This window comes from Limanda limanda, chromosome 17 (genome assembly GCF_963576545.1).
Source record: "Limanda limanda chromosome 17, fLimLim1.1, whole genome shotgun sequence".
NCBI lineage: Eukaryota > Metazoa > Chordata > Actinopteri > Pleuronectiformes > Pleuronectidae > Limanda > Limanda limanda.
In genome coordinates this window covers 6,360,887-6,378,199 of record NC_083652.1, presented here as the reverse complement: position 1 = coordinate 6,378,199, position 17,313 = coordinate 6,360,887, and the positions used below count along the sequence as shown (strand labels likewise).

The 17,313-nt window shown below is 40.2% G+C and overlaps 2 protein-coding genes across 2 annotated transcripts; one reads left to right on the top strand and one right to left on the bottom strand.

Moving 5' to 3' along the window:
- Positions 1-1,319: 1,319 nt before the first annotated feature.
- rpl27 (ribosomal protein L27) lies at positions 1,320-5,281 on the top strand. Its single transcript, XM_061089367.1, has 5 exons — positions 1,320-1,370; positions 1,883-1,965; positions 2,990-3,159; positions 4,360-4,470; positions 5,195-5,281. The coding sequence occupies exons 2-5, from the start codon at positions 1,885-1,887 to the stop codon at positions 5,241-5,243; spliced, it is 411 nt and encodes a 136-aa protein (XP_060945350.1). The 5' UTR covers positions 1,320-1,370; positions 1,883-1,884; the 3' UTR covers positions 5,244-5,281.
- Positions 5,282-5,670: 389 nt separating this feature from the next.
- On the bottom strand, positions 5,671-17,066 carry grna (granulin a). The gene is made up of 17 exons (XM_061089366.1): positions 16,948-17,066; positions 16,332-16,472; positions 14,792-14,929; positions 14,562-14,690; positions 14,127-14,208; positions 13,767-13,873; positions 13,428-13,581; positions 13,175-13,306; positions 12,303-12,400; positions 11,962-12,198; positions 11,606-11,842; positions 10,656-10,892; positions 9,706-9,942; positions 8,786-9,121; positions 7,596-7,841; positions 6,900-7,157; positions 5,671-6,026 (listed from the first exon to the last, which is right to left on the bottom strand). The coding sequence occupies exons 2-17, from the start codon at positions 16,470-16,472 to the stop codon at positions 5,883-5,885; spliced, it is 2,913 nt and encodes a 970-aa protein (XP_060945349.1). The 5' UTR covers positions 16,948-17,066; the 3' UTR covers positions 5,671-5,882.
- Between the last annotated feature and the right edge of the window lie 247 nt (positions 17,067-17,313).

Genomic DNA, 17,313 nt, shown 5'->3' with positions numbered 1-17,313 from the left:
CTTTGTCAGGTCAGTTTTTTAAAAGTATAATAATGTATTTTATTCTTTCAAAATTAAATTTGTATTTGGTTTTCATTAGAGAAATACTAACAAAAGACAATAAGGAAGAAAAAAAATTAACTAAACACCATTATTGACCTCAACGTCCTGGGGTGGGATCCTTCTTTTAGATAAATAACACTGTCTGTATACATATGTTCTTTCTTAAGCCATATATATATATATCCTTATATACAGCATACATTCTCAGGTCTACTTTACATGCTTCAACATTCAACAGTCCCCTTTTTTACATCAGTCCCCTTTTTTACATCAGTCGCATTAAAGAAAGGAAAGGGCAAAACACGTCCATATCATGGGCTTATTACCATTAAAAAGACTGTCTTGTAATCAATACATGGGTTAGCCATTTCAACCAATTGTCCTCAAAAATATCAACTTGAGTTCATCTAAATTTAATTCTCTCCATTATATATATATATATATATATATATATAGCTATATGTATCTATATTGTTTACTATGCAAATCCATCCATTCATGGTTGGTATGTCCGTCTCAAGCCACTTTCTGGTTAGAGCTTTTTTACCAGCAACTAGCATAACAATGTATATTAAATAAAACCCTTCAACTAATATTTCTCGACTGAAACATGGCAAACTACAAATAGTAACAATTTGGATGCCTGTTTCCTGTGGGATAATAATATTAATCATAGTAATATTAATTAGTATAGTAATTGTAATTATGGAGAAAGTTGCGCTTTAGGGGGCGGCTGTGGCTGAGGGGTAGAGCGGTCATCCTCCAACCTGAAGGTCGGCAGTTTGATCCCCAGTCTTCCACATCTGCATGCCGAAGTGTCCTTAGGCAAGATGCTGAACCAAGAACCCAGCCCCTCATAGAACAACAAAGTTCTGTGGGTGAATGTAAAACTGTACTGTAAAGAGCTTTGAGTGGTCATCATCAGACTAGAAAAGTGCTATATAAATACAAAACCATTTACCATTTAGTTTTTGTCTTAATTATTTTTCTTCTTTTTAACTTTTAGCATGGTTTGACAAAATCTGCTTATTACATGATTAAATTACCTTATCTACTGAGAGCCGACTGTGTATTTCTATTCTGCTATTCCCCTTAGATTTAAGTATTAAAACATTATCATCATCATTATTATTATTATTAATAATATTATTATTATTATTATTATTAACATTAACACCTTACCTACGACAATTTACCTGAATTAAGCTAGTTAGAAATACATTAATATGAAATGTTTCCGGAAGTGACGTCTAAGTTTGGTGGGGTCAAAGTTGAGAAAAACCTGACGCACTTCCTTTCCTGGTAGCGGCGGCGGTAGAACAGCATCAGTGAGTGAAACTTCTCTTCGAACAATCTTCCGCCATCGACTATAATCCGGACACTATGATAATTTGAATGGCATCACAGTGATATAATAAGTCCTGCAGACGAGACGTGCTTAGCATTTCCGTGTGTGTTACTCAGCTGAGATATATAAGAGCAGAATGTATTTCGATGCTTCGTCGCCTTCCTCTGATTCCAACATGGCGTCTTCGGTCTTAACGTGAACCGCTCTGTAAATGGGCTCATGTCCCACGTGCAGATGTGTTGTTTCCCAATAGGTCACACGTTGCTTTAACTGTGTTAACTGAGTTGTAAATAAAGTTTACATCCTGCTACACAACGTGAATGAGGCCAACTCCGGGCTAATGCTAACTTAGCATTAGAGCAGTGGCTCTTTAGCCAAACCGCTGTAGAATAATCTCACAGTTAAACCTTCAGTTTCTGGGCGGTGATGTTCTCTGTGAAAAGCTGATTCCTCTGGAGCCTCACTGAATTAATCGTGTTGTCATTGTCGCAGGAATGGGCAAGTTTATGAAGCCTGGGAAGGTGGTGATGGTCCTAGCTGGACGCTACGCCGGACGCAAAGCTGTCATCGTCAAGGTAAGACCATGTGTGTGCGTGGAGGATGGAGGGTGGGAAGCTAGTAAACACATGGGCCATTCTCTGCCAGGGCCCATGAGTCCCAGATTAAAATGATTTAAAAGTTATTAGAACAAACTTCATAATCAGCAGCTGGTTTGATTGACCGTGAACCCGAGGATATTATTTAACATCTTGAATTCCAGACAAATTCTTTGTATTTATAGGAAACAGACACAAGTCTTGTTGGAAGAGTTTCCCTGAGACGTGATTTATCCAAGCAGGAGAGGTCCTTTGTTGCTCAAAGGCCATTATCATATTAGAATCGTTTGTCTTTTACTTATGAAGAACACAGCAGGAGATTCTCCTGGTCAGTCATTTTCCCAACAGGGAAATCTTGTGTTTGGGTGAGGGGCAGCATCTGGATACAGATACATACAGGAAGCAGGACGCATAGTTTCTACCGTGGAAATAAACTCCCATTATGAAAAGATCTGAAACTTCCTGTCTCACATCTGTCACTTGTTAGAAAGACCATGAAAAAGACTACTCGCTCCCTACGGACATTTGTATTCTCACATAGTCCTTCCGGGTAATTTCTGGAGAATATAAATAGCTCATTTCATGTCTGAAATTTAACTTAAATGTAGAAGCCTCATTTTTGTGTCATGCCTACCAATCAGAATCTAATAATCAGTCATTTTTCGCATTGAGAATGCAATGAACAAATTTTCACTGGTATGAAGTTATTTGATCTGTGGCTGCAAAATACGTAATGTTGTCAAGCTAATGGGCTAGAGAGAAATGTTTAATGCCCAGCAGTGCAAAAACTTGAACGGACTATTAACAGTTTCAAGCCTCCGTACAGAGGACCTGCTCCAGATGTAAATATGTAGTATCTAAATATCTCATTCAAATTTAAAGAAAACAACAATTTGTACAATTTAGTTAAAACACTAATGACAACATATAGGAATATTGTATCTTGAATGTGTGCGGACATGGTCTGCAGTTCCTCAACCTCTCTGTTGACGTCTCTTTGCAGAACATTGACGATGGCACCACCGACCGTCCTTACAGCCACGCTCTGGTCGCCGGCATCGACCGTTATCCCCGTAAGGTTACAACCACCATGGGCAAGAAGAAGATCGCCAAGAGGTCAAAGATCAAGGCCTTTGTCAAGGTGTTCAACTACAACCACCTCATGCCCACCAGGTCAGTGTCTGAAGAAAATACTCATCACTTGTGCTGAATATCTTAGAATATAGTTTTAATTTAACATTTTGAGAAGGTGTGGTGTTTTAAAGCGCGTTGCAAAGTTTGTCTTTTATAATGTGAATTGATGTGGCTGGCGGATACACTTCTTGAATTAAATTGGTTTTCACTAAGAAACGTTCATTCGCAGAGCTTCAAGTGTTGAGCTGGTGGGACTCAGTATTTTTCGTGTCAACAAGATCCTGCAAAGTCAACCACATAATCAGTCGTTTTTAATACATACTTCCTCCATTGGCCTAAAATGTAAACACCTGAACAACTTGCTGATTGACAAATTTGTTGCTATGTTTTATCTTTTTTCATGTTTACCTGCTTTGAGCAACTCTTTGCAATGAACAGAGACAATAGTGTGCATTAGATGCACGCTCAAACAGAATATGAATACTGTCTTACTTTGAGTTACTTTTTCTTTTCTTTCCTGGTGTGAACAATCAACATATAACTAGTAGGTTTCGGAGACGTGTCGTATCAGCAGTTTTCCCGGATACACAAGTCTGTTAATATATACCTTGGACTTCCTGTAATTATCAGCTTCACTTTCTTATTCTGATAGATGATTGGCTGTTTGATTTCACTTTTAAATACTGAAAAAAGTTCTTGTCAGTGGCAGCCTGTGGGTTGGTCAAGAGAACCAGGTCACTGTACCAGCTAGATTCCCCCTTATAGGAAAGACTTGCACTTCTGTGCACACAACACAATGTAGAGCCACAGTCTGCCTCTAAACTATGTTGGGTCTCAAAAAAGGGTTAGAATATATTGTGTTTTGACATTTTAGATGCTTTAAAAAGAAAGTATTTGAAATTCTTTGGACACTGGACAAATTAACTCCAGTGATCATTGACTTTATTACACTTCCTGGTTAGGTGCTCACTTTCTATTAAAAGCAGCTGCTTGTATAGACTGATCAGTTCTGGACTGAACACACATTCTATGACTAACAAGTTTATCGTCTAATGTTAGCAGCTGGTGACATTAATATAATAACTTGGGCAAACAAAGGAAATACAGCTTATTGTTTTAAGTTGCTGCTCTGGCTTCAAGCACTTTGAGTTTCTACAGTGAATGTGAACATGGAAAGTCGAGCTCGATGTGGCCTTGCTGGATGCAAACAGATTGTCTTCATTTTTCTTTCTCTTTCAGATACTCCGTGGATATTCCTCTGGACAAAACCGTCGTCAACAAGGATGTCTTCAGGGATCCTGGTCTCAAGCGCAAAGCCAGGCGGGAGGCCAAGATCAAGTTTGAGGAGAGGTGAGTCTGTCAAAGATTATTTTAATCTTAGTATCTGTGTTCAAATAAAACTAAAAATATAAATATCTAAATATAGAATATGCAGCAATTCATTAAAACTAGACTCATGTTTTGTTAACTTGTGTGCTTGTATTATCCAAACTGTTAAAACCCAGAAAATGTCCAATATATATTTAAGGTAACAGGAAGTTTCAGTTGGTTCACCTTTTTAGTTGGGTCGTAGGCTTTGTTCGTCTCTGCCAAAACTTCCATGTATGACACACTGCTAGCTAGTTAGCAAGTCTTTACTTCCACTGTTTGTTTTGGTCACTTGTAATGAATCGAAATTAATCATTGCCTTTTGTATTTCATAATTAATACCTAATACAGGACTTCATTTAAGTGGGTGATGGCTATGGTGATGAAGAAAACTCGGATTATCCCACACTGCTTCACCACATTTTCAAACTTGGTCTTTTGTTATTTTGATTGTTAAACCTCCAGCAGCCAAAGTTGCTCATTGTATGTTTAAAAGACGACTGAAACCTAAAGTTTAAGTTTTAAATGCGAAATATCTCACTTAAATAAAAGGCTTCAATTTATCAATTTAAACCAGCAAACAAAATATTGTCTACTCCAAAAAAGTTTAGTTTATTCTCATCAACCCTGATTTATTTTGGTGTATTTTTACCGACTTGTTGCCAGATCTGATCCAATGAATAATATTTCTTATTTTATTCTCCAGGTACAAGACCGGCAAGAACAAGTGGTTCTTCCAGAAGCTCAGATTCTAAATTCACTCAGTTTCACAAATAAATGTTTAAAAATGAAATCTGGTTGTACGTTGTTTTTTTTGTTTTTTTTTACAATTTCTATCTTTTCAAATGATTCATGATTTTCATACAACTGGTTCAGTTTCTAAGTGTTTGAGTTCCAATGGACTTAGATTCTTATAATCTGATCTGCCTCTGCCTAGAATAACACCAATAACACAGTAGTTCTGTGCTACTCATTGAGCAATGATCTGCTGGAGACTTGGAAGAGTTTGTCATTGTCATTGCAGATGCCACGAAATTATCTTAAAACTGATAAATCATGTCATGTGTTGGACTGAAACAGACTAAACTTCCTTCACAAGGTGGAATCAAACATGCTTGTATTTGTACAAGGTGCCATGTAATTATGCCTTAACTGATTATTGAAAGAGTGTTCAGGTAGAGAGAAGTTTCATTTTTTGTTTTTACTGAAAGTTGTTCATAGTAGTTAATCATGGATCTTATTTTTAATAACTTGTCAACATTGTCAGACACTTGCAGATAGAAATATCAAACTCTTGAGTTCCATTCAACACTCTAAGAAAACAATTTGTAATTTCCCTCAATTAACCCTTCCTATTACATGCATTTAGTACTGCCTGTACATGACGGGATGTTTCACACAATCAGGGCTCTCTTCTTGTTGGACAGGAACATGTGCCAGTTGTCCCAGTTAAGCCTGGTGTCGTGGTTGCAGACGCCGGCTTCACTGCAGGTGTAGCTGCTAGGACAGCAGTGGGTCATGTCGCTGCAGCACACTGCCTGTGGGGAGGATGGGGAGAAAGATACTGTCAGCTAAGTGTGGAAGAAACAATGAAACTAGTTTATAAAATAAAAAACGACTTGTCACAGAGCGACTTTTACATAAGGGTCAAAAGTATGGTTGCTTCAGGGTTTTATATTAAAAATTAGTTTAGTAATATTTGCGTAGTAAGCAAATAACAACAAATACATCAACGCCAACAGTCCCCTTACACGCAATCAAGCTGTATAGTCCCCTTAATGTGCCTGATTTAACTGAGCTAGATCCATGAACTATTTCCTGGGGGAACAAACTGCAGAGCACTCTTGATGTTAGATTAAGAAACAACTTTGATATGCGCCAACATTTAATGAGCCCTTATCTCATATTACATCCTTTCAAGTTTCAAGCAAATCGGCTCATTAATTTCCGTGAATAACTGCCGAAAAACAAATAACATGTGCTGGAGGAAAAAGTACATTTCCAACAAAAGCAATAGAGTAGAAGTAAAATTAAGTAGAATTTGTAAAAACCAAAGTGCAAGTACCTCAGAGCTCTAGTTAAGCACAGTATTTGTGCTCTAACACTTCACATCCATTTTCTTCTTTCTCACTGTCCTGCTACTACGACCAATACACATTACATCTAGGTAATACCGACACAACGCAAATATTATAATATTTGTAAGAACCTTAATATTAAAGGACCAGTGTGAGATTTCGGTGAAAGGGATCTATTATATTGAATGTGATACAACACAAGCTCCGTAAAAGCACATTGCAGAAGCTGGAACCATCAAACATTTGTAACTTCTGCTTCAGAAAGGACTTGAATCATTTCCTCAAGATTTCCCCCTTGATGGTGAATCAGTAACATTTTACTGTAAATCATACATTAGGAAATGGACAGCAGCCCCATGTCGTGGTGGACATCCTGCAGCAGGCCATTCCTTCTTTGCATCTGGTCTGATCATCACAGTGGATGTCTGTCTGCTCTACAGGACTGGGCCGGGGTCGGTGCTCGGGCAGGTAGACCGGTGTCAGCGGGACGGTCTCCAGCTGCAGCATGATGAGCTTGTGGCAGGATGTGGAGCCCGTGTGGCAGCTGTAGCCCTGTGGGCAGCAGTGCTCCTTATCTGGGCAGCACACAGCCTGCACACAGAGGAGGGGTGGAAGTTACCTCCCTTATTTTACATAAGAAACGTAGGACAGTCTACTGATAGAGAGATGTTATATTTTCATGTCAAAGAAACACCTCTTCTTCCATACATTTTTACCACCAGGTCATCAGGCGGTTTAATTTAATTCATGTAGCATTCCTCTGCAGGGTTTATTTCCTCATCTCTGAATATGTGCAATAACTATATATATAGTCTACACTGTATACAGTATTGCACTTGGTTTTCTGCTTTTCTTATTTGTTCTGATTTGATTGTCTTGTATGGAGCTATATTGTATCTTTTCTCTTTTTTCTTATACCATTGCTCTTACTGCTAAGCTGACCTGTTGTCATACACTTTTCATTGTACCCTGGATTAACTTTAATGTGACAATACAACTACACACACGCACACACACAAGAGTGCTCACATTTTGCAGTGGGCAGCAGCCCCACTCGCCCGTGACCAGCTGACAGCAGGTGCTGCGTTCAGGGCACAGATTCAGAGCGTCGCACTGCACAGAGCTAGAATCAGCCTGGACGCTGGTGGTGGTGGTGGTGGCTGCGAGCTTGGTGTACGATGGGATCACCAGCTCCCCTTTGGCGCAGTGTGTCCCACCCTCATCACACTTGTAGTCGGCCGGGCAACAGTGTTCCCCACCCTTGCAGCACACCGCCTGGAGGGAAGTGAGAGAGGGAGAAGTGCAACTTTCACGTCTCTGATCCTGTTTTCAACTTCCTCTTTAATCTACAGTGAGAGAATAGGCTTGGTTGCAAAACGATTCTTCCGGCCACACTGTGACATTTCGAAGTTTACAGTTAGCTTTCGATTATACGCTTAATAAGAACACAGTCGATCTATTGAACCTTGATACCACAGCTTCATTCTATGGTCACTACTACACAGACACAGATAATGCATGGTTGTGCTCCATGCTATGTTTTAGATTTTAGTCAAAATACCAGAGCCAGTGTAACTGATAGAAAACTTCATCGATCCCAAACTTGGACACGTGGAAAATATTAGTTTCCAATTCATAACTACGCAAAATTTGAAATGCACAGTGATATGAGATGGTACAACGAATCCATGAACATCATTGGTTTCTCAGTTTCATTAATTTTATCATATGTCTTTTTGGTTTCAATGGTGGGATTATTTCAGAGACCATGAAGATCCATGAGAAATCAGTGAAAAAAGCCCAATCCAACAATGTTGAAGACAATGGAAACATAAATCCCGGATCCGCCCACTGATCCAGATCTGCACCACATGAAATAAATTATTTCCTGAGCCATACCCCAATTACACCAAGTTTTGTGGTAATCTGTCCATATTTTTTGTTTAATCCTACGAACAAACAGACAAACAAACACAGACGAAAATATTACCTCTTTCAAGTGAAGTCAATCTAAATAACATTCACCCAAACAGTTGTGACGTCTTCCGCTCTTCTCTATCTCGTGTCATTATGAAATAAATGATATTGGATTCTTTGTTTAGACCAAATACACTTCTGCATGATGACACCCTCATCTCTTTGTCCTTAATGACGTCCCAATTCAAAGACTAAATAATAAACCATGCAAAAATATACGATCATGAAAACGCAAGGCTGACCTCTGGCAGTGGGCAGCAGCCCCACTTCGACTCGGCTATGAGGCAGCAGGTCATGTGCTCAGGGCAGCTGGTTTGGTCATCACACTTAATTCTGCTTTTCACTTCTTCATCCTCCTCCTCTTGTGCTGTCGGGATCTCGTCCTCCTCAGGTTCCTCCTCCTCTGTTAGCGTTGAGCTTGGGACCGGACTTGATGTTGGAGTGGGAGCCGGGGTGGCAAATGCAGGTATCTTCTGTTTCATGGGCGTCGAGCCGGCGGTCTCGTCACAGGTGAGGGTGGCAAGGTCACAGGTGGAGCCATGGGGACAACAGTGCACGTGGTCGTCACAGCAGACCGCCTTTTGTGCCAAAATGACAACAATGCAAACGTTTAGTCCTAAACTTTCAGCGTCCTCCTTGGGTCTCTCGTAATCTTCTATATAACAAAGAGGTGAATTAGAAAAAGCAACTTTAACTTGATAGTTTGATGTTTTGTGAGAGACACTTATTTTCCTTTCTTGATACTTATTATTAATACATTCCTACATTAAGCAACATTTCTACATATTAGTTTGCATGTGCTATGTAACATTTTGTTCTTCTATACATTGGAAGACGTGTCAAGAAGAAAATCATCAGAAATAAGTATGTTTTACATTTCTAACAGAAGAATACAGAGAGGGAACACACATTTAGTTTAATGGGGATTAAAAAGTGGTTTAAATTCATCAGTGGGGAAGGCTACGGCTAAGGGGCAGTGTGATTGTCCTCCAACCAGAAGGCTGTCGGCTTGATTCCCAGCCCATCCTGGAGGGTCCTAGGGAAGATGATGAACCCCGAATAGCCCCTCATAGATGTTCAATGCACTAATCGGAAGTCCATTTGGATAAAAGCATCAGCTAAACGACATGTAATCGGTGCGCATGTCGCTCTGTGTGCTTACCTGAGGTAGAGGACAGCACGACCAGCCACCATCTTTGGTTTTACAACACGTGGTGCCATCTTCACAAGCAGCGGTGGCGTTGCATGGAACATCCCCCACCTGTGTGTCCTGCCTGGGGAGGGCAGCAACCTTCTCCAGCCACGGCACGGAGCTTGGGACATCGTCGCAGGTCTGGGCCGCCAGGTTGCACTGCTTACCTTTTGGGCAGCAGTGTTCATGATCTTGACAGCAAACAGCCTGGATCAAGTGCAAGGAAAGGCCTTAAATGCACTGATAACACTGCTCACAATTAGTTTAATACATCCTCCTTTCATAAACTTAACTATTAAATAAATGCAAGAATTACAGAATTATACCTCTGGCAGAGCACAGCACCAAAATGACAACAATGCAAACGTTTAGTCCTAAACTTTCAGCTTCCTCCTTGGGTCTCTCGTAATCTTCTATATAACAAAGAGGTGAATTAGAAAAAGCAACTTTAACTTGATAGTTTGATGTTTTGTGAGAGACACTTATTTTCCTTTCTTGAGACTTATTATTAATACATTCCTACATTAAGCAACATTTCTACATAAAAGTTTGCATGTGCTATGTAACATTTTGTTCTTCAATACATTGGAAGACGTGTCAAGAAGAAAATCATCAGAAATAAGTATGTTTTACATTTCTAACAGAAGAATACAGAGAGGGAACACACATTTAGTTTAATGGGGATTAAAAAGTGGTTTAAAATCATCAGTGGGGAAGGCTACGGAAAAGGGGCAGTGTGATTGTCCTCCAACCAGAAGGCTGTCGGCTTGATTCCCAGCCCATCCTGGAGGGTCCTAGCGAAGATGCTGAACCCTGAATAGCCCCTCATAGATGTTCAATGCACTAATCGGAAGTCCATTTGGATAAAAGCATCAGCTAAACGACATGTAATCGGTGCGCATGTCGCTCTGTGTGCTTACCTGAGGTAGAGGACAGCACGACCAGCCACCATCTTTGGTTTTACAACACGTGGTGCCATCTTCACAAGCAGCGGTGGCGTTGCATGGAACATCCCCCACCTGTGTGTCCTGCCTGGGGAGGGCAGCAACCTTCTCCAGCCACGGCACGGAGCTTGGGACATCGTCGCAGGTCTGGGCCGCCAGGTTGCACTGCTTACCTTTTGGGCAGCAGTGTTCATGATCTTGACAGCAAACAGCCTGGATCAAGTGCAAGGAAAGGCCTTAAATGCACTGATAACACTGCTCACAATTAGTTTAATACATCCTCCTTTCATAAACTTTACTATTAAATAAATGCAAGAATTACAGAATTATACCTCTGGCAGAGGACAGCACCAAAATGACAACAATGCAAACGTTTATTCCTAAACTTTCAGCTTCCTCCTTGGGTCTCTCGTAATCTTCTATATAACAAAGAGGTGAATTAGAAAAAGCAACTTTAACTTGATAGTTTGATGTTTTGTGAGAGACACTTATTTTCCTTTCTTGAGACTTATTATTAATACATTCCTACATTAAGCAACATTTCTACATAAAAGTTTGCATGTGCTATGTAACATTTCGTTCTTCTATACATTGGAAGACGTGTCAAGAAGAAAATCATCAGAAATAAGTATGTTTTACATTTCTAACAGAAGAATACAGAGAGGGAACACACATTTAGTTTAATGGGGATTAAAAAGTGGTTTAAATTCATCAGTGGGGAAGGCTACGGAAAAGGGGCAGAGTGATTGTCCTCCAACCAGAAGGCTGTCGGCTTGATTCCCAGCCCATCCTGGAGGGTCCTAGCGAAGATGCTGAACCCTGAATAGCCCCTCATAGATGTTCAATGCACTAATCGGAAGTCCATTTGGATAAAAGCATCAGCTAAACGACATGTAATCGGTGCGCATGTCGCTCTGTGTGCTTACCTGAGGTAGAGGACAGCACGACCAGCCACCATCTTTGGTTTTACAACACGTGGTGCCATCTTCACAAGCAGCGGTGGCGTTGCATGGAACATCCCCCACCTGTGTGTCCTGCCTGGGGAGGGCAGCAACCTTCTCCAGCCACGGCACGGAGCTTGTGACATCGTCGCAGGTCTGGGCCGCCAGGTTGCACTGCTTACCTTTTGGGCAGCAGTGTTCAAGATCTTGACAGCAAACAGCCTGGATCAAGTGCAAGGAAAGGCCTTAAATGCACTGATAACACTGCTCACAATTAGTTTAATACATCCTCCTTTCATAAACTTTACTATTAAACAAATGCAAGAATTACAGAATTATACCTCTGGCAGAGGACAGCAAACCCAGCCGCCCGATTTGTTTTTACAACATGTGGAGCCATCTCTACAACTGGTGGTGGAGTCACAAGTAACACGCCCCACTGGTGCACGCTGTCTGGGGATCGCTGAGATCTTCTTGACCATGGGTATCGAGCATGTGTTGTCATTGCAGGTCTGGCTGGTTACATTACACTTTTGACCTTTCGGGCAGCAGTGTATTAAATCTTCACAGCAAACAGCCTGGGAATGATTCGATTGAAAAGAAAAAAAGGGGAAGCATCAATGCACCAGTGACATCTTTCACATCACAAGTTTATACTTCTAAAAAAGCACTTCAGCTATACCTCTGGCAGAGGACAGCAAGCCCACTCATGGTCTTCGTCTTTACAGCATGTTGACCCGTCCAAGCAGGCTACTGTATCATTGCACGGGACGTCGTTACCTGGAAAAATGGCAATAATCATTCTGAGGAAATAATATTCGGTCTCCTTTTTGTCTGAAATCAAAGAAAAGGCTAAAAAACAACTAAAACCTTCTCGCAGTGGTGTGAAGTTGTCAGTAATGAATAGATGATGATAATTCACTGGTAGATCGAATACACAGATGTGGCGTTTATCATCTCATTTACACACTTATCTGAAGTCAGAAACGTTTGTTGAATCTGACATGTCGTGGTTGCATGAACTCACCACAAATGTGAGAAATTTAGGAAAAAAAACTAGCAGGACGTCCAAATGTGTTTTGGCGGGAAACGGAACGCAAGCATAACTTTACTCCTTGAATTTGATATTACATGTGAAAATCATAAAAATACTTTTGCATTAGTTCACCAAAATATAAAACACTTCTGAGACCAACACTCATGCTGAAATGTCCTTGGTAATGCTACGATACTACTTACATACAAAGTGAATGCAGGAGAACAGCTTCCCCTTTCACAATTGTTTTTTTGTCACAGCGGGAAATGCTGTAACTTCTGACTTCACAATAAGTCACGCACTCACCAACACATTCAACAGAATATAACCATTAATAATATTATCCAAACAAAATATCACATGTGAAAAGTCTGTTGGTGAATTTGTACCTTAATGGCTTAGTGGTAAAATCAACATAAGGATCTGGTGTCATTATGTATGTTAAGGTTTCTGTGATACTCTTCTTGTAGGTGTGGTCACTGTGCTGGATCCTTTGGTGCATGATGAAAAAACCTCACCTCCAACCACTTTAGTGACAGATGACACAGATGTTTCCTCCTCTGAAGGGGGAACTGTAACTGCTGTGGTGACCTTGGGGGATTTGTCTGATGCACCATCATTAGCTTCCCCTGCAGTCACTTTTTCAGCCTCTGAAAGTGGAAACATGCACAGTTAAAGTGGCACGACCACAATCATGGGCAGAGATCTAGACAATGAATAATTAGGATGAGGAAGTAAGGTTGTTGTTTTTTTTTGTCTTTAAAAACTAACCTTTCTGGTTCTCCCACTCTGCTCGGATCCTGGCTGGGAGTTTGGCCCACATTGGCATCTCTTTTTTGGTGGATGAGGAAATACATTTGGAGTTTTGGATATCACAAGTGCAATCTTCAGGGCAGCAGTGCAGCTTGTCCTCACAGCAAACAGCCTGTTGAGACCACAGGGACAAACATTGAGTATCACCTTAGAACCACACGGGATAAGAAACCGTAAAGTCATGATACCAAGACATTAAGGCCTTGACATGCAAATCCATCATTTGACTTTTTACTCATTCTTAAGCTCACGTATGCAATGGAGGAACATTAGCATTTTAAAGAGGTCACTTTGTACTTTTGGCATTGGGCAGCATCCCCATGTGCCTTCTGGGCCTTCACAGCAGGTGGTTTGTTCTGGACACTCTGACACTCCCTCGTTGCACAAAACAACAGTCACAAGATCTGCAACAACACAACAAGCAATGTTTTCTTTTTCAGATCATGCAGATGCCGGAAGAGAAGAGGTCCGAGAATGGAGCCCTGGGGTACGCCACATTATTTTTCCATGCTCAGATGTGTAAATACTAATTAACAGGAAGTAGGCATCCTGCAAAGAGGAATCACATTCACACCAGTGAGGAGCGGAACTGAAAAGACCCAGATGCTTATCCAGTCTGTCGAGTTACATGTTGTTTTATAATTAAAAGAATCTCACCTTTTCTGATGCAGGACCTACTGTCTTCACTGCACTGGTGGCTCTCTGGACAGCAATGTTTTCCATCAGTGCAGGGGACTCCCTGTTAGAGGTCAGAAAATAAAAAACAGTTCCCTAAACCACTACAATACAAACTGAATTTTGGACTCCTGTTATCATGTATGAGGGGTTTAACAGTGGGCTCCATCATTTGCTTGGTTTCATGGTCTTGGTCTCCAATTTTAGTTTTTATATCTGTTCTTTTAAATAAACGTTTCATTTCTGGTGAGGGTTGTCTCTCGACGGACCTTGTGGAAATTCTTTAGAAAGAAAACTCCAAAGAAACATTTATCCCCACATTTGTGTGATTATAACAGCTTTTTGCCCATTATACCTCAGTAATATTCAATGATAACATCACAACATCAAGTTTTGTGTTGGACGATGTCTGATTACCTGAGCTAGGGGACAGCAGCCAAACCTCGTCAGGGCCTTCAGGCAGGAAAACTCGGAAGGGCATCGTGATTGATCGGGACAGATGTTGTCATCTTCCTCCCCCATGTACGTCTTGATCATCCTAAAGGACTGCAGGGACAGATAGGGGGAAAAGGACAATCTTACTGCTCATGTGACTTTTTATTACAGCAGTGTTCATTAGGGAAACAGCAGATGTGTATTATTCTTACTTTGGAGAGTCTAGGTTGACCAGCGGAAGCTCTTTCCACCCAGGGGATGGACATAGTGGCGTTCACACAGCTGGATGTTGCTGAAATGCAGATTGTGCCTGCAGGACAGCAATGTGTGTCATCCCCACAGCACACTGCCTATGGGGACACCAGTAGTAGAAACACTTTGACTACCAAAGTTTTAAAACCGCTATCACACAGACTCAAAGAGGCATGAGCTTTTATCTGGCTTTAAAAGTAATAAAAAAACCCTGAGGATGAATAGTCCCACTGTACAGCCTTTGTATATTCTTGTTAGAGTAAGAGTACCAAAAAGGGATTATCTCATACAGTATGTACATTTTACTATGTGATAGACAAGGTCACAATGTGTTAAACTGAAGGCACTATGACGTGAGGTTTATCTCACTGAGATGTTAATATTGAGGTACAAACGAGTTTAAAGTTTAAATGGTTTAACTCAGCAGATGGACAAGATGTCATTCATTCATTTTATGTCTCTTATTAATACATTTAAACATAAATATATCCAAATACATGAACTAATACTTAGATAGCTTAACCAAACCAAATCGTAAATTTCAGTTATATTTAAAGCTGAAATGGCAGTCAGCTAGTGTTATGCTAACTTTTAGCAGGAATATTTGGGCTATTTTTCCTGCTCCTGCCTAGTTTTGCCATACAAGCCAGTAGCCAGTCAGATTTTTTTTACCATGTATTTTGTGAAGCACTTTGTAACCTTGTTTAGATAAGTGCTATATAAATAAAGTTATTAGTATTATATATGGGATAACAAACATCAGTTCAACCAAAATGACATAACAGACAATAAATATTTGCAATACAGACAATAGGGGGATATAAGTCAATTTAACTCAGGGCTAGCAATGGCTATGACTTGCTAGTTGTTGCTGGGTTAGTTTCTGTTTACTATTTGTTGTTGGTCCCGCTGTAACACTTTTAATTAGCTATTTTCTTTGAAATTATACATTCTTGTGGCTTTAAAACTACTTTGTATGGAAGATAAAGACCAATTAGTCAGACCGCTAAGTTCATTCAATCATGATAAATACACTTCTCATTACAAATGTTTGTTACATGTCAGAGAAGCCAAATATATATATATATCAATATGTGTTAATCTAGGGGTAATAGTGTATAAAAAGTACTTCCAAAGCATCCACACTGAATAAAACATAACATATTTACTATGGAATATTTCTGGTAATTGAATAAATGTTAATGTAAATATGTCACACAATATAAGACTAGCTCTTGCTCTTGGTCCTGGAAAAAGCTGATGCAGAGTATATTATGATGTTTTAATACAGTGTGCGTCTATTAGTTTCACATCTACCCTGTGAAGATATTGTGGGTGGTGGTTTAATGTCAGAATAAAGGGATCTTTATTGCACATTATTTCAGTTGCAACTTGCTATGTAGAATTACTGAATTTGAAAGAGTCATATTACTGCAAAAGATGAATAGCTGTGTATATGTATTGTGTATGTATTTGGTAGAAGTATTAAAGCTTGTCTACCTGCTCCAATGGGCAGCATTCGTACCCATTTGTCGGGTCGTTGCAGCAGGTTTGACCTTCTGCACATCTCCCTCCATCTGGACACTCTTCAGCAGCAACCAGGGCGAGGAGAGCCCAGCAGAACACAACCCACCTCTGCATCTGCACACACAGGGAGAAACACACAACACAAGCAGGGAGAGTGAACATGTCCATGTGGAAATCCCCCTCTCCACTCGACATCAGAAATTACACATTTGTATTGTCACCCAGAGTATTATCATGGAAAAATGTTTGCATGGCCTTAATAGCTTTTCCATGAACCTGTGATAAAAAAACAACTATTTAGGAATTAACTAGAACAACATTCGTCACTGCTGAACCGCACTGACACACCAACAGAGGTTGGTTCTTCATTTTTAATGTTGCAATGATAGGCAGGTCTAACACAACTCATTTTCACTTTCAGAATAAACTGTGGAAATGTTAGCCAATAAAATCCAATAACAGCGTGAATTAGTTGTTAAACTGTGTATATTAAATGCTGCCAAACATCTTTACAGTTCGCTCACATGACCTCTTTACAAATAATGACGTATTGTCAGGGACAAAAGAAGAAGTGCTTATCTGTTCTTACCTTTGTAAAGGACCGAAGAGCTGTCGTGAGCAGTCTGGTGTCTAACTACTGTCTCACCCACAGGCTGTATATAAAAATGTCTCACCACACAGTAACACAGGTGACAGACGTGCACTGCCTTGAACACGCCCACAAAAAAACAGATAGAAAGTATTGTAGGTTCTTCCCATTTCCCCCTTTATTTGCACAGCTCGTCCTCAGACAGACATGTTTTCATACAACAGCTGCAGTACATGACAATGAAGTTAGATTCAGTTTTGAAGTTTAGGAGAAACTTAACACTTTATTATATGCTGTGTCATTTTTATTTTATCCAATTTTCATTCATATTATTATTAGTGCCGCAGATCAAACCCAACCTGCTGG

Excerpts from the sequence above, each read along its gene's own strand:
- rpl27 (XM_061089367.1), top strand. The coding sequence starts at position 1,885 with ATGGGCAAGTTTATGAAGCCTGGGAAGGTGGTGATGGTCCTAGCTGGA. Across the intron at positions 3,160-4,359 it reads AACCACCTCATGCCCACCAG|ATACTCCGTGGATATTCCTC; the intron begins GTCAGTGTCTGA and ends TTTCTCTTTCAG. Across the intron at positions 4,471-5,194 it reads AAGATCAAGTTTGAGGAGAG|GTACAAGACCGGCAAGAACA; the intron begins GTGAGTCTGTCA and ends TTTATTCTCCAG.
- grna (XM_061089366.1), bottom strand. The coding sequence starts at position 16,472 with ATGCAGAGGTGGGTTGTGTTCTGCTGGGCTCTCCTCGCCCTGGTTGCT. Across the intron at positions 13,582-13,766 it reads GATGCTGCCCAATGCCAAAA|GCTGTTTGCTGTGAGGACAA; the intron begins GTACAAAGTGAC and ends TGGTCTCAACAG. Across the intron at positions 10,893-11,605 it reads CGTGCTGTCCTCTACCTCAG|GCTGTTTGCTGTCAAGATCA; the intron begins GTAAGCACACAG and ends CACTTGATCCAG.